General features: G+C 42.2%; 3 protein-coding genes across 3 annotated transcripts; all 3 read left to right on the top strand.

The window, feature by feature from the left end:
• Positions 1-699: 699 nt before the first annotated feature.
• Positions 700-1,614, top strand: LOC130529948 (olfactory receptor 4E1-like). Its single transcript, XM_057040699.1, has one exon. It carries the CDS (start codon positions 700-702, stop codon positions 1,612-1,614), a length of 915 nt encoding a protein of 304 aa, XP_056896679.1.
• Positions 1,615-5,716: 4,102 nt separating this feature from the next.
• On the top strand, positions 5,717-7,344 carry LOC130529405 (putative gustatory receptor clone PTE01). Its single transcript, XM_057039553.1, has one exon. It carries the CDS (start codon positions 6,109-6,111, stop codon positions 7,045-7,047), a length of 939 nt encoding a protein of 312 aa, XP_056895533.1. The 5' UTR covers positions 5,717-6,108; the 3' UTR covers positions 7,048-7,344.
• Positions 7,345-7,625: 281 nt separating this feature from the next.
• Positions 7,626-9,132, top strand: LOC130535435 (putative olfactory receptor 13C6). Its single transcript, XM_057050455.1, has one exon. It carries the CDS (start codon positions 8,214-8,216, stop codon positions 8,892-8,894), a length of 681 nt encoding a protein of 226 aa, XP_056906435.1. The 5' UTR covers positions 7,626-8,213; the 3' UTR covers positions 8,895-9,132.
• The last annotated feature ends 3,780 nt before the right edge of the window (positions 9,133-12,912 follow it).

Below are 12,912 nucleotides of genomic sequence, written 5' to 3'. Positions count from 1 at the left end.
TAGTGGGAAATAACGTCTGTCATGTTTCTCATTTCCAGTTGTTAAAAGACCAACATTTCTGTGTTCTCAGAGGAACAGTGGTCTTGTCAGACAATGCTACAGACCATCAAACTAAAAGGAGTAAACAGGAAATTAGTGAAGTAAAAGATTGATAAAAATTGGATACATTTTTAAAAGCATCAGAACATTCATTAAAAAGATGGTAAAACTATAAATAGCCCAGTCCACAAATCTCTGTTGATGTGTGGGTACTGACAGTTCCACTCAAGGTCAAGATACAATTAGAAGCCCCGAAGAAAGTGCTTCACTTTCAACCATGTGTCTGCTTAAAACATTAAATTATATAAAGGTATTATATATGTAAATTATATAAGTATAAAAACATATGTATTTGTAGAATATAACATTACATCCTGCTTAAATCTAGCTGTTACCACTGCAATTGTTACACTGAACTTAGGGTTAAAAACATTATCAACCAGATTACAAAGTCATACAGTTAAATTAGTATTCTCATGTTAAACAGTAACAAAGATAGACATTACTTCTCAGTCTTGACAAGTGGCGTTTTTTTTGTCCTGAGCTTTGAGCCAATAGCATTCTTTCTTTAGTATGGCATATAAGGGCCAGGCTAATCCTCCCCACTCTCCAAGAGAACTGCAGATTTGCATGATCACGTAGAAGAGTGAAGAGTTCAGGATGCCCAATAGATCCAGTATAGTTGTATTTTCACTCTCGGGGTTTAATGCAACAGTCAAATACAGAAATACTCTTTTTGCTCTCACTTTTCTCTGTTATTTTCTGATTATAGTGGTAAACATATGTTTGATTTTAACCATTATAATAGAAAAAAAGCTACATGAACCAATGTACATTTTTTTGGGCTCTTTATGCTTTAATGGGCTTTATGGAGCAACTGGATTTTATCCCAAATTCCTCTCTGACCTTTTGTCTGATGATCATCTAATATCACGTGTGGGGTGTTTTGTGCAAATCTATGTTATATACTCCAATACTATAATAGACTACTCTATTCTCGTTGTTATGGCTTATGACAGATACGTGGCTATATGTCGGCCGCTGGAGTATCACTGTGTGATGTCAAAGCAAAATACTGTGCTGTTACTGGGATTGTCCTGGCTCGTGCCTCTATGTTGTGAGACACTTGTCATAAGTCTGTCATCTTCTTTGGAGCTATGCGGCTCCCACATAGATAAGCTCTACTGTGAGAACTGGGCTGTTGTTAAACTTGCTTGTGGTGCCACGACAGCAAATGACATTGTTGGAATGGTCCTCATCGTTTTTTACTTCTGTCACGTCCTTCTCATTGCGTCCTCCTACGTACAGCTTGTAAAGGCAACATTAAAATCCACAGAGGGCAGGAAAAAGTTTATGCAAACCTGTTTACCACATCTATGTTGTCTATTCAATGTGACAGCATCTTTGCTTTTTGATCTAATGTATTCCAGGTATGGATCTGTGTCACTGCCCCAGCATTTAAGGAATTTTATGGCGATACAATTCCTCATAATAACGCCGGTGTTAAACCCTATTATTTATGGACTGAAGCTTACTAATATTAGAAACACAATGAGAGGTTATATATGTCAATGATGGTGTTATATAGCAGGAATGCATCCTCAAGTTACAGTATCAGAGTTAAACTGTAGAGGTTATTGGCAGAAAATCTAATATCTTAGCTGTTTTTTGAATATAGACATGGATGTGTTTTTACTGTGGTTGAATATTAATCCATGCATAATGAAAAGAATCGCAAAGGTGATAATTTATATATCCACAACCTATCCACCTAGAAAATAACAGTTAGTATGTTTTTGGTAGGATAGGTTTCAGCATGCTCCCTTCGACCCCACAAGGGAAATAGCATCAAGAAAAAAGTAGTGACATCATGTCTGTGTTGTGTATTGATCTATATTACTATCACAGTGGGAGTTAAAAAGTTTTACTTCTTTTATACTTGTGACAATGCAGAACATGTCAGAGAATGGCATGTTAATGTCAACCAATTTCTGACAATGGTTTATTAAAAATCTCCCACATGACCTTTAAGGCTGACTGTTACTTTATTTTAAAACTTTTTAAATATGTCTTCAGGCTTCAACTCATTACTCAATCAATACGCCTTGGCATTATAAAGGACATGGCAGACGTGGCCAAATGGATAGGTAGAAAATGATGGTCATAGATCGATATCTGAAGTCATCACAAAGCACAAGGTGATCTGTATGAACGCATAACCTGCAGACTAACATCCTAAATATGTTGGAAATTTCATAACAACTATCCAATCATTAACACTGTCCTTTGTGGTTTCTAGTATTATTTATACAAGGATTAAAAATATTATTGTTACCACAATAACCATATAGTATATAAATGATGATCATAGGCACATTTAAATCATCATACAGGGGACACTGGTGTCTCTACAATTACAGCTATTTTGAAGTCTTAGTCATTATTTGAACTTACAAGCACTTGCCAGTGTAGTGGTATGCAGCACTTAGTAAAGATGGTGAAGGAAGGCCGCCTTCTGTTTCACCATACTGTATTATATAACATATATTACAGTAGCGGGACAGTTACGAACAAAAGATGGAAGTTTTTTGATAGCAGGAGAGGTACTAGGACCCCTTTCGAGCATTGCCGAGGACATTCAGTCCCTTTTTGGTTGAGGAGGTTGTGTGGAGCGGGTGTCAGACTTCAGATTCCTGGGCATCTACATAAAGGGAAACCTTGACCTTGGACATTCATTCTATGCTGGTCATCAAGAAGAGACAGCAGAGTACTTCTTCAGAATACAAAGGCATAACCACCTCAGACAGTAACTGCTTTTATCATTGCTCCATTGAGAACATTTTAAGAAACTGTAAGTGTGCTGTGGTTTTCCAGCTGCATGGCTGCAGAAAAGAAAACACTCTAGAGCAGGGGTGGGGAACACCCGGTCTCCAGGCCGTATACGGCCCCCGAGACCATTTCTACCGGCCCGCAACGCAATAACATTTTTATATTTTATATGTGCACTTATACAGTGGGACCGTTCGCTAAACTCCGCGAGCTGCGAGTAGCAACGGTAGCATATTTTTGCCTTTCGTATCCTGAAATTTCTTTCGTAACAAGAGGAAATATTTTCCCGTTTTCTGAAATAAAACAGACGTTTATGTCAGGGTCAGTGAACACAGCATGTGATGTACATAGTGGGCTGGACTGATTGACACGGACGAAAAATTGATGCATCATGGCGACTGTCAAGAAAAGGAAGGTGGATGCAGAATGCCGTGTATTCCAGGAGAAATGGACAAATGATTTTTCCTTTGTTGAAGTAAAAGGCAAGCCAGTGTGCCTAGTTTGTGGCGAGGCGCTGGCAGTGATGAAAAAGGCAAATCTCGAGCGCCATTACAGCTCGAAACACGCTAAACTCGACGAGTTGAAAGGACAGATGCGTTTGGATAAAATTAACGCTCTTCGTCGGAGTTTGGAGGCTCAACAAGCAGCTTTCACACGACCATGTACCGGCAGAGAGAATATTACGCGTGCAGGTTTTGTGGTGTGTGAATTAATAGCCACGAAGCTGAAACCTCATGACGAAGGAGAGTTCGTGAACGTGCCTCGTAGCCGCCGCTGAGGCGCTCGCGCCATAGAAAGTAAAATTGTTTTAAAGCGTGAATTTTTCTCGTGAATAACTAAAATAACTGAACTAAGACATATTGTTATGATTCCAGTGGATAACGGTATGTTTTTATGGTCAAGGAATCTAAATATGTAGTCAAAGTATATGTGGGACTAATATTTATGGTGGAAATCACAATATGCCAGGAATTGTTGCGCTTGGCGGAGGTCTGCGCTCTCCGAGTGCTTTCTAGTTGTTATTATTATTGTCTTTATCGTTCTTTCTTTTCATTTATTTTCTTGATTATCTTGTTGTATTGCAGTTTTTGTGAGTAGAGGCCTCGAACAGGCCCTTATGGGTCTCTTGCCTCAACTCTGCACCTCTTTTTTTTTATGGTTTTATATGATCATGTAAACATATTTTACTTGTTTGTCATTTTATTCTATTTTTTTGGTGATTTTATATGCATGTGTGCTAAATAAATAATTCAAATTCAAATGCAGCAATCATGAGACTTAGTAACACAGTGGTTATAGACTTTTTTCGTCTTTTTTTTTTGCATCCCTAGGTATGTGTTCACAATAGTATGGCCCTCGGAGGACTTTATAAAAATTGAAATGGCCCTTGATATGAAAAAGGTTCCCCACCCCTGCTCTAGAGTGTCACTATGACAGCTGAAAAGTTCATCGGCTTCCCTCTCCTGCCCATGTAAAATCTATATACCGTATTTTCACGACCATAAGGCGCACTGTATTAAAAGGCGCAGTCTCAGTTATGGGTGCTATTTCTGTATTTAAAACATACACAAGGCGCACCGTATTATTAGGCGCATGCTGAAACATACAGTAAAAAATGACAACGGAAGTAAAACAGTGAGTTTCGACACATTTATTGAACAAAATATTCATTCTTCCGCCACAAAACCATCAAAGTTTTCATCTTCTGTATCTGAATTAAACAGCTGCACTATTTCAATGTCCAACATCCCGAATTCCTCTTCTTATCATCTGAATCGGACTCACCGACCGGTTCCGGTTCAGCGTTGATTTTGTGAAAGCTCTTACAATACATGAAGACGGTATCATAGCCCATGCGTCTACAATCCACCCGCATATGGTGGCATAACTTGCCCGCCGCTGCCTCATAGTCTTTGTGAAGGAGTGTTAGCCTTCCGTCATCCAGCACATTGTCCATTTCTGTGGCAGCCGAGAACCATGGTGAACGACGACTTCTCGTGTCCCGTGCCGGTCCCTTTTTCTCCTCTTTGTGGTCAAAGGGATGTTAAAAGTCAGAGGGATCTCATCCATGTTGGTGATGTGGCTGGGCGCGGTTATCTTGTCGCGGCAGTAGGTGCGGAAGATGGCCGCCCTCTCCTGGTAATCCGCGGGCAGCCACTGCGCAACAGTTGTCCTCGCGCGTATGGAGAGATGCCGCCTCCTCATAAAGCGAAAACACTAAGTTTGCTCGATTGCCATTTTTCAGCCGCATATTCGATGGCCTGCAGTTTAAAGTAAGCCTCATTCATACGCGTCTTGCTTGACCGGCGCCATTTTAGGGGATCCTTACGCGGAGGTGTGCTGCTAATCGATTGGCGGAGCGTTTACCGTAGTGCACCCACCAAAGACGCACAGCAGATTTTGGAACTCAGTCCACACACAAGGCGCTCCATCTTATAAAGCGCACCGTCGATATTTGAGAAAATCTCAGTGTTTTAGGTGCGCCTTATAGTCGTGAAAATACGGTACTTCTCGCAGTCTCAGAAAGCCACACTGTATCTGCAAGGACCCATCCTAAAAAGAACACTTGCTCTTTGAACTGCTGCCTTGGCGCAAAGGTTTTAGATCACTCAAAGCAAAAACAAACAGGCAATAAAGGAGTTTCTGTGCCAGAAACATAATTATACTCTACTCTGAGAAGACTTGAAGATATTCTCATTATGCAACTAACATGAGAATTCATGTAAAAACTGGCTGTGAATGCAGAATGTTTGGCCTGTGCTGTTTTCCTATTTCAGTTTTTAACCTTTTAGAAAACCGACAACGACAATAAAGGAATTCTGATTCTGAATGAGCAAATGACCAAATCCCCAAATGCTCAGATAGGGTCTAGCGATGAGCTGACGACTTGTCCACCCTGCCTTTGCTCATTTGCTGCTAGGATAGGCTTCAGCATGCTCCCTTCGACCCCACAAGGGAAATAGCATCAAGAAAAAAGTACAGTGACATCATGTCTGTGTTGTGTATTGATCTACGGTATATTACTATCACAGTGGGAGTTAAAAAAGTTTTACTTCTTTTATACTGATATTGAGACACAACAGAAACAATGTTGTTGTCTGTTTCTTTACATTTCGACAGGGAATTGATCTCTGGAGCTCTAATACATTCTGATTGGAGTTTAGCAGTGCTGAACAAACAATAAAAGCAGTTTTGCTACCTGTCCAGAGCAGGTAAGGACAAGGCGTTTAAACGACATTAATGTTTTTGACCGAGACACACAAAATGACGAACAAAACTAATATATTTTACTTATCGAGATTAAACGACCTAACGACAAACAGAGGCCTTATTTTCACCTTCATCTTTTTGTGTTACAGTTTGATTTGGATTGTAAATGGAGCTCTTATCTTGGTCATTATACTGGAGGAAAAACTTCATGAACCCATGTACATATTTCTGTGTAATTTGTGCATTAATAGTCTCTATGGGACAACAGCTTTTTACCCCAAGTTCTTATATGATTTAGTGACTAACAACCGTACCATATCTTATGCTGGTTGCATTTTACAAGTTTTTGTTATATACTCATATGCTGAAACTGATTTCTCAATTCTGGCCCTCATGGCTTATGACAGATATTTGGCTATATGTTGCCCGCTGGAGTATCACTCTGTAATGACTAAACATAAGGTTGTTTTGTTGGTGTGTTTCTCCAGACTTATGCCTTGGCTTTGTCAGACCATTGTGATGATAATGACCTCTCTACTGCAATTATGTGACTCCCACATCGACAAACTCTATTGCGCAAACTGGTCAATTGTTAAGCTTTCTTGCAATTCAATAACGGCAAACAATATTGTAGGATACATTGTCATTTTATTCTATTTCTGCCATGTTGTTTTCATTATGTGCTCGTACGTGCCGTTGTTAAAATCTGCTGTGAAATCAAGAGACGGGAGGAAAAAGTTTACGCAGACATGCGTGCCACATTTGTTCTGCCTGCTTAATGTAACCGTTGCTCTGCTGTTTGACCTCATGTATGCCAGGTATGGATCACCCTCTATGTCAGCAGGTGTAAAGAATTTCATGTCTCTGCAGTTTCTCTTGTTTCCACCAATTCTGAACCCTCTTATATATGGACTCAAACTGACACAAGTTCGCAACAGGCTTTTAAATGTGTTTAAAGGTAAAGGCTAATGTTTTATTCATTTATCAGAAAATGTCTCTGCAGTATGATGAGCAGTCAAGAACCGATTTCCTTTCTCTAAATCATCACAGTGTTCACTGTTATAACTGGTTTCTTTCCAGTTGGTTGTGTACGGAAAGGTTTAAAGGTCCTTAAACATCTTTTGCTTGTCTTTAAGTGGCTACATACAAAGAACATGTTTAATATTATGAGATTTTCAGCCATCTAGTTGTGATGATGCAGAACATGTCAGAGAATGGCATGTTAATGTCAAACAATTTCTGGTTTATTAAAAATCTCCCACATGACCTGTAAAGCTGACTGTTACTTGTTAAATGTGTATTATGCATTCATCTCCTTACCTAACCTGAGTCAGATGATCAGGCTTTTTGGCACTTCATTTTCAGCCAAACTATTCACGTGTAAAGTATTATTCTACCCATGCATAAACACACACTAAGACTTCCCTCTTTTGAAAATAGTGGGAAATAACGTCTGTCATGTTTCTCATTTCCAGCTGTTAAAAGACCATTTCTGTGTTCTCAGAGGAACAGTGGTCTTGTCAGACAATGCTACAGACCATCAAACTAAAAGGAGTAAACAGGAAATTAGTGAAGTAAAAGATTGATAAAAATTGGATACATTTTTAAAAGCATCAGAACATTCATTAAAAAAGATGGTAAAACTATAAATAGCCCAGTCCACAAATCTCTGTTGATGTGTGGGTACTGACAGTTCCACTCAAGGTCAAGATACAATTAGAAGCCCCGAAGAAAGTGCTTAACTTTCAACCATGTGTCTGCTTAAAACATTAAATTATATAAAGGTATTATATATGTAAATTATATAAGTATAAAAACATACGTATTTGTAGAATATAACATTAAATCCTGCTTAAATCTAGCTGTTACCACTGCAATTGTTACACTGAACTTAGGGTTAAAAACATTATCAACCAGATTACAAAGTTATACAGTTAAATTAGTAGCCTCATGTTAAACAGTAACAAAGATAGACATTACTTCTCAGTCTTGACAAGTGGCCTTTTTTTTTGTCCTTAACTTTGAGCCAATAGCATTCTTTATTTAGTATGGCATATAAGGGCCAGGCTAATCCTCCCCACTCTCCAAGAGAACTGCAGATTTGCATGATCACGTAGAAGAGCGAAGACTTCAGGATGCCCAATAGATCCAGCATAGTTGTATTTTCACTCTCGGGGTTTAATGCAACAGTCAAATACAGAAATACTCTTGCTCTCACTTTTCTCTGTTATTTTCTGATTATAGTGGTAAACATATGTTTGATTTTAACCATTATAATAGAAAAAAAGCTACATGAACCAATGTACATTTTTTTGGGCTCTTTGTGCTTTAATGGGCTTTATGGAGCAACTGGATTTTATCCCAAATTCCTCTCTGACCTTTTGTCTGATGATCATCTAATATCACGTGTGGGGTGTTTTGTGCAAATCTATGTTATATACTCCAGTGCTAAAATAGACTACTCTATTCTCGTTGTTATGGCTTATGACAGATACGTGGCTATATGTCGGCCGCTGGAGTATCACTGTGTGATGTCAAAGCAAAATATTGTGCTGTTGCTGGGATTGTCCTGGCTCGTGCCTCTATGTTGTGAGACACTTGTCATAAGTCTGTCATCTTCTCTGGAGTTATGCGGCTCCCACATAGATAAGCTCTACTGTGAGAACTGGGCTGTTGTTAAACTTGCTCATTGCGTCCTCTTATGTACAGCTTGTAAAGGCAACATTAAAATCCACAGAGGGCAGGAAAAAGTTTATGCAAACCTGTTTACCACATCTATGTTGTCTATTCAATGTGACAGCATCTTTGCTTTTTGATCTAATGTATTCCAGGTATGGATCTGTGTCACTGCCCCAGCATTTAAGGAATTTTATGGCGATACAATTCCTCATAACGCCGGTTGTTACGTGTCAGGGGAGTTGTTGGTGTTTCTTTTTGTGTTCTTTGTTTTCCGGTGACCTCACAGAGTGGCGCCATCTAGAGGCTGAGAACTGGCGGAACACCGAAAGGCAGGCAGTGCTGGTGACGAGGAAGATTGACACCACCTGTGGACTCCCGGGGTATTTTAGGATTGGCTCCCCTGTGTCTATCTGACCAATCACCAGCGGATTCCCGCTTTAAAGGCTCTCGCTCAGTGTTGGACAGGAAGAGTTTGTGGAGGGCAGGTGGGACTAGGTAAGGACGGGGTACCCCATACATTGCCACACGTAGATTTTCTGATTGTTATTTACACTAGGTTATGGGCTGTGGCCACCGTTGTGTTTTTGATGTTTTAAGATGCCCTGTTTTTTTACTTTTGTTTTGGCACAGACCCGTTTGTTCCACCTCTCCCTCCACTCCTGATATATGCACGTGTGTTCTGTTAAGAAATAAAGCACAATCTTGACAGTCTGTTTCAGTCTTTCCCTGGTGGTTTGTTAGTCTCTACGTTAACCCCCTCAAAAGGGTTGAACATGTGGGGGCTCGTCCGGGATTTGAACCCGGGACCTCTCGCACCCCAAGCGAGAATCATACTCCTAGACCAAATGTCCCTGTTGCAAGCAATGCCCCTAGTGAAAACAAAACGTCTCCTGAGGTTTTTCCAGCCTGTGCAGTCACGAGGGCCCAGGCTAAGGAATACGGAGAGGATCTGGCAAACGTCTTCTTCTTCGCAGATTGACCAATCAGTTCTGAAGCTACCGAGTCAGATTGGTCATCAGCGTGCAGCCAGCCTCAGCACCAAAGCTATGGAGCTGCCGGCCACGAGAGAGGCCCAGCAAGGCCCAGCAAAATGATGAAACCCTGCAAAACTGCTCGTCCTCTGTCCTTAGTGTTGAGCAGGTAAAGGGACAGAAAGTGGTCTACTTCATGGATCGTGGGCTACTCGTTCGCTGTTGGAGACGGGATGCCTCGGGTGATGGGGACTGGAGGACAGCCTACCAAGTCGTGGTCCCAACGGCGTACCGACCTCAGGTACTTTCTCTTGCCCATGATAACCTGTGGGCTGGACATCTGGGGATCACAAAGACATATGATAAGATCCTTAGGCATTTTTTCTGGCCTGGACTGAAAGCCGATGTGGTGCGCCATTGCCGTGCCTGCCATGTGTGTCACGTAACTGGGAAGCCCAACCAAGTGGTTCCTCCAGCCCCACTCTGTCCTATACCCGTGATGGGGGAGCCATTTGAGAGAGTGATGGTCGACTGTGTGGGACCTCTGCCAAAAACCAAATCTGGCAACCAGTTTTTGTTAACTATCATGTGTGCTTCCACTAGGTTCCCTGAGGCCATTCCTTTGCGGAGGGTCACTGCTCCAGTCATCAGTAAGGCACTTGTGAAGTTCTTCTCAGTGTTTGGCCTTCCTACGGTGGTCCAGACTGATCAGGGGACTGACTTCATGTCCCGTGTGTTTGCTCAGGTACTGAAATCTTTGGGCATTAAGCATATAACTTCCAGTCCCTATCATCCTGAAAGCCAAGGGGCATTAGAAAGGTTTCACCAGACCACGAAGACAATGCTCAAGAAATGCTGCTTTGAGAGCCAGAAGGACTGGGATGATGCTGTGCCATTTGTTCTGTTTGCGGCTCGGGAAGCTGTACAAGAGTCACTGGGATTCAGACCTGCTGAGTTGGTGTTCGGGCATGAAGTCCGTGGTCCCTTGAAGCTCTTAAAGGAGCATTTTCTTCTTCCAAAGGGTGGGGAAGGTTGCGGCATTCCAGAGTATGTTCTGAGACTCAGAGAACGTCTTCAGAGGGCCTGCACCTTAGCCAACAGCTCACTCACCTCTTCACAGAAGAAGATGAAAAGACGCTACGACCAAAAAGCAGTACCACCCTCATTTCAGCCTGGCGATAGAGTTTTAATCCTCTCCCCTGTCCCTGGTTCTGCCTTGTCTGCCAAGTTTTCAGGTCCCTATGTCGTGGAGAAGAAGGTGAATGACACCAACTTCATCATTCAAACTCCGGACCGCAGGCGCAGAAATAGGTTGTGTCATGTGAACATGATGAAACCTTACTACTCGCCTGGGAAGGATGGGGGAACCGACCCAGTTTCAACTACAAGTGATGTGGGCTTGCCGGTATCATCAGTTGACACAGTGAGCTGCCCTGAAGAAGATGGGTTAGTTATGCGTGGTGCTACACCCCCAGGGGTCCGGCTAAAGAATTCAGAGTTTCTTTCTGATTTGTCTCACTTTTTGTCCCACCTCTCAATTGACCATAGTAATGATATTAGAGAGCTGATATCCGATTTCCCCAGTTTGTTTAATGACATTCCTACTCAGACTACCGCCATTACACACGACATTGTCTTGACTAATTCAAGACCTATTAAGCAACGTGCCTATCAAGTAAGTCCTCCAAAGAGGGAGTGCATGAGGAAGGAGGTGGACTACCTTTTGCAACATGGGTTCGCTGTGTCCAGCTCCAGTCCGTGGAGTTCACCTTGTTTGCTGGATAAGAAGTCAGATGGCAGCCCAAGGTTCTGCACAGACTTCCGAAAGGTGAACTCTGTCACAGTCCCTGATCCACATCCCTTGCCACTTATTGATGACTGCATTGATGAGATTGGTCCAGCTCGGTACGTCAGCAAACTGGATCTACTGAAAGGCTACTGGCAAGTTCCATTGACCCCTCGGGCATCTGAGATCTCGGCATTTGTGACACAAGACAGCTTCCCTCAGTATACTGTTATGCCTTTTGGTCTCTGCAACGCCCCTGCTACCTTTCAGAGGCTCCTGAACAAGGTCCTGGGTGATGTTCCACACTGCAAAGCCTATTTGGATGACATCGTTGTGTACTCGGATGACTGGACGTCTCACATGGCCACATTGAGGAATGTTTTTGCACGTCTGGCAGGTGCTTCGCTAACCCTTAACCTTCCTAAATGTGAGTTTGGAAGAGGTTCTGTCTTGTACCTTGGTCAGCAGGTTGGCGGAGGACAGGTGCGCCCTGCGGATCTGAAGATTGCAGCCATTACTGCGTTTCCTGCCCCAACAACCAGGCGGGACTTGCGCCGATTCCTTGGTATGGCTGGATTCTACCGTAGGTTCTGCAAGAATTTTTCCATCGTGGCAGCCCCATTGACTGCACTAACCAGTCCTCAAAAGCCATTTGCTTGGTCCAGGGAGTGCCAACAGTCCTTTGAGGATCTCAAGAGTCTCCTCAGCTGTAACCCCGTCATGTCTGCTCCCAATTTTTCATTGCCATTTAAGTTGGAAGTAGATGCCAGTGCTGTCGGGGCTGGAGCCGTCCTTCTACAAGAGGATCCCCAAGGTGTCGACCATCCTGTAGTCTACTTCTCAAGGAAGTTCGACAAACATCAGCTCCGGTACTCGACAATCGAAAAGGAGACGCTTGCACTGTTGTATGCTCTGCAACATTTTGAGGTCTATCTTGCCTCTAGCGCAAAGCCTATAAAGGTTTTTAGAGACCATAACCCTCTTTATTATTAAAGAGAGTGAAACCCACTTTAAAGGCTCTCCCCCATTTCAGTGTTGGACAGGAAGAGTTAGTGGAGGGCAGGTGGGACTAGGTAAGGACGGGGTACCCCATACATTGCCGCACGTAGATTTTCTGATTGTTATTTACACTAGGTTATGGGCTGTGGCCACCGTTGTGTTTTTGATGTTTTAAGATGCCCTGTTTTTTGACTTTTGTTTTGGCACAGACCCGTTTGTTCCACCTCTCCCTCCACTCCTGCCCATCAGTGAGCACTACAATTCAGATTTATATGTGGGCCTATATGCAGATAGTTTGGGGTTTAATTAAAGGTAGAAATCTGAAGAACTCTTGATCTGTCAGTAACACACTTGAAACACGTGAATCACTAAATGTGCAGAGGATTTCAAATATCAGAT

This window comes from Takifugu flavidus, chromosome 1, assembly GCF_003711565.1.
Source record: "Takifugu flavidus isolate HTHZ2018 chromosome 1, ASM371156v2, whole genome shotgun sequence".
In the NCBI taxonomy this organism is placed as follows: Eukaryota; Metazoa; Chordata; class Actinopteri; order Tetraodontiformes; family Tetraodontidae; genus Takifugu; species Takifugu flavidus.
This window is presented reverse-complemented; position numbering and strand designations above follow the sequence as displayed.

Bases quoted from the DNA above. Each gene is read 5' to 3' on its own strand.
- LOC130535435 (XM_057050455.1), top strand. From the start codon at position 8,214: ATGCCCAATAGATCCAGCATAGTTGTATTTTCACTCTCGGGGTTTAAT.
- LOC130529948 (XM_057040699.1), top strand. From the start codon at position 700: ATGCCCAATAGATCCAGTATAGTTGTATTTTCACTCTCGGGGTTTAAT.
- LOC130529405 (XM_057039553.1), top strand. From the start codon at position 6,109: ATGTTTTTGACCGAGACACACAAAATGACGAACAAAACTAATATATTT.